Here is a 1,473-nt window from a genome sequence, read left to right on the forward strand (position 1 = left end):
CACAAAATGTATTAGTAAAAGCAGGTGTACTCAGTTTGAAATGATGGAAGAATCTTCAAAGATCTCATATTGAGCTAAATTGGGAGTCCCATTGTTCCAGCCAAAAGCCACCAGCTGAGGGTCGAGCACCCCTAAAGTCAGACCTCAGAAGTCTTTTATGACCGGTTTGGGTTTTCCAGGTTACATCTATTAATAATTAAACAATTCATAATATGTAAAAAATACATATATGTCAAAAGTTTCAAAAGGAGCATCTTCATCAGCAGGTGATATTCCACCTCACATTTTCCTTCCGTTCCTCTTGTGGCTTATTACGCTCGGAGCAGGGACAGCCTTCTGAAGCCAAGCATGTGTGGCCCTCCACGCCTGCCCTGAGACTGAGGGCGACAAACCCACAGCGACAAGCTCTTAGGCACAGAGAAGGATGTTCGAACTTTAGGACTTTCATCCCCTCCTCACGTTGCTCCTAACCCTGTTCCCACTTTTATCATGGAGCTGAGAAAAGCCTACCTGAATCTAAAGACGGTTCTTCTGACAATGATGATGTTCAAGTGGGGTGAGTAGAAATACCTAATCTTCATTCTTTTAATTTTATTCAATTAGAGTTGATTTGATTCCAACCTGCCGATTACATAGGAGAGTTTGTTTTAAGAGGAGATGTTTGCAAAACACCTTTATTTCATTTGTCTTGTATATTTGCTACAAGCGTTTTTGTTTAGGAGGACTTTAAGTTTCTTAACTCTGCTCCTGCTTCGTCGAGAGGTTTGCCAGACCTTTCACTTAAATTCCCTGGACTCTGGTTGTTCCCACTAACTATGACTGAAATAGTTTTGCCCTTTGTTACGTTTAACACGCCTTCTGGTTTTGGTTCATTTAGGAAAACCCAACAACAACAATAAAAAGTAGGAATTTTGAGCCAAATTAATGTTTGCTGCTATTGGCGACTTTTCCAGACATATTTTTAAAAGCACTTTCAACCGTTAATAACTAACGTGTGATCAGAGAGGGTTTTGACACATGACTGGTTCAGATTGAGGCTACTCAGTCATGCATGCCAAACCAGAGAAAACGGAGTAGAAAACGTTCATTCATGACCGTTGAATAGAGCTGCAGGGTGAGTTTACATAATGTCTGTAGATTAATTATAAAAGCACCCGGGGGCTTTGGTGTCTACCATGCCAAAATAAGATAAACTATTAGTGATTGTTGTTATTATGATCACAGGTTGCCGTGAACTCGTGAACAACAGATTCACGACCACCCCACTCTTAACCAGAGCGGTTGTGTTTTTGTTGTTTTTAGACGTCTGTGCTGATGGTGACTGATTCAAGCACGTGTTCATAAACACACATAGAACCAAGATGATGTTAACGCCAGAGTTTATTATCAGGTTTGTCTTCATACTTCGTAGATGTTTTGGTAAAATGAAAAGCTGAAATTAGGTCACGTTTTCAGGTCGTTGTCGGTTTGTCG

The 1,473-nt window shown here is 40.5% G+C and overlaps 1 protein-coding gene across 1 annotated transcript in view; it reads left to right on the top strand.

Moving 5' to 3' along the window:
* The first annotated feature begins 377 nt into the window (after nt 1-377).
* crb2a (crumbs cell polarity complex component 2a) overlaps nt 378-1,473 on the top strand; it is a 39,546-nt gene continuing 38,450 nt past the window's right edge. Inside the window, exon 1 of the mRNA XM_015974402.3 lies at nt 378-556. Within this exon, the coding sequence (XP_015829888.3) occupies nt 490-556 (67 nt within the window). The 5' untranslated portion in view covers nt 378-489. The remainder of the gene's footprint in view (nt 557-1,473) is intronic.

Source organism: Nothobranchius furzeri, chromosome 6 (assembly GCF_043380555.1).
Source record: "Nothobranchius furzeri strain GRZ-AD chromosome 6, NfurGRZ-RIMD1, whole genome shotgun sequence".
Taxonomy (NCBI): Eukaryota; Metazoa; Chordata; class Actinopteri; order Cyprinodontiformes; family Nothobranchiidae; genus Nothobranchius; species Nothobranchius furzeri.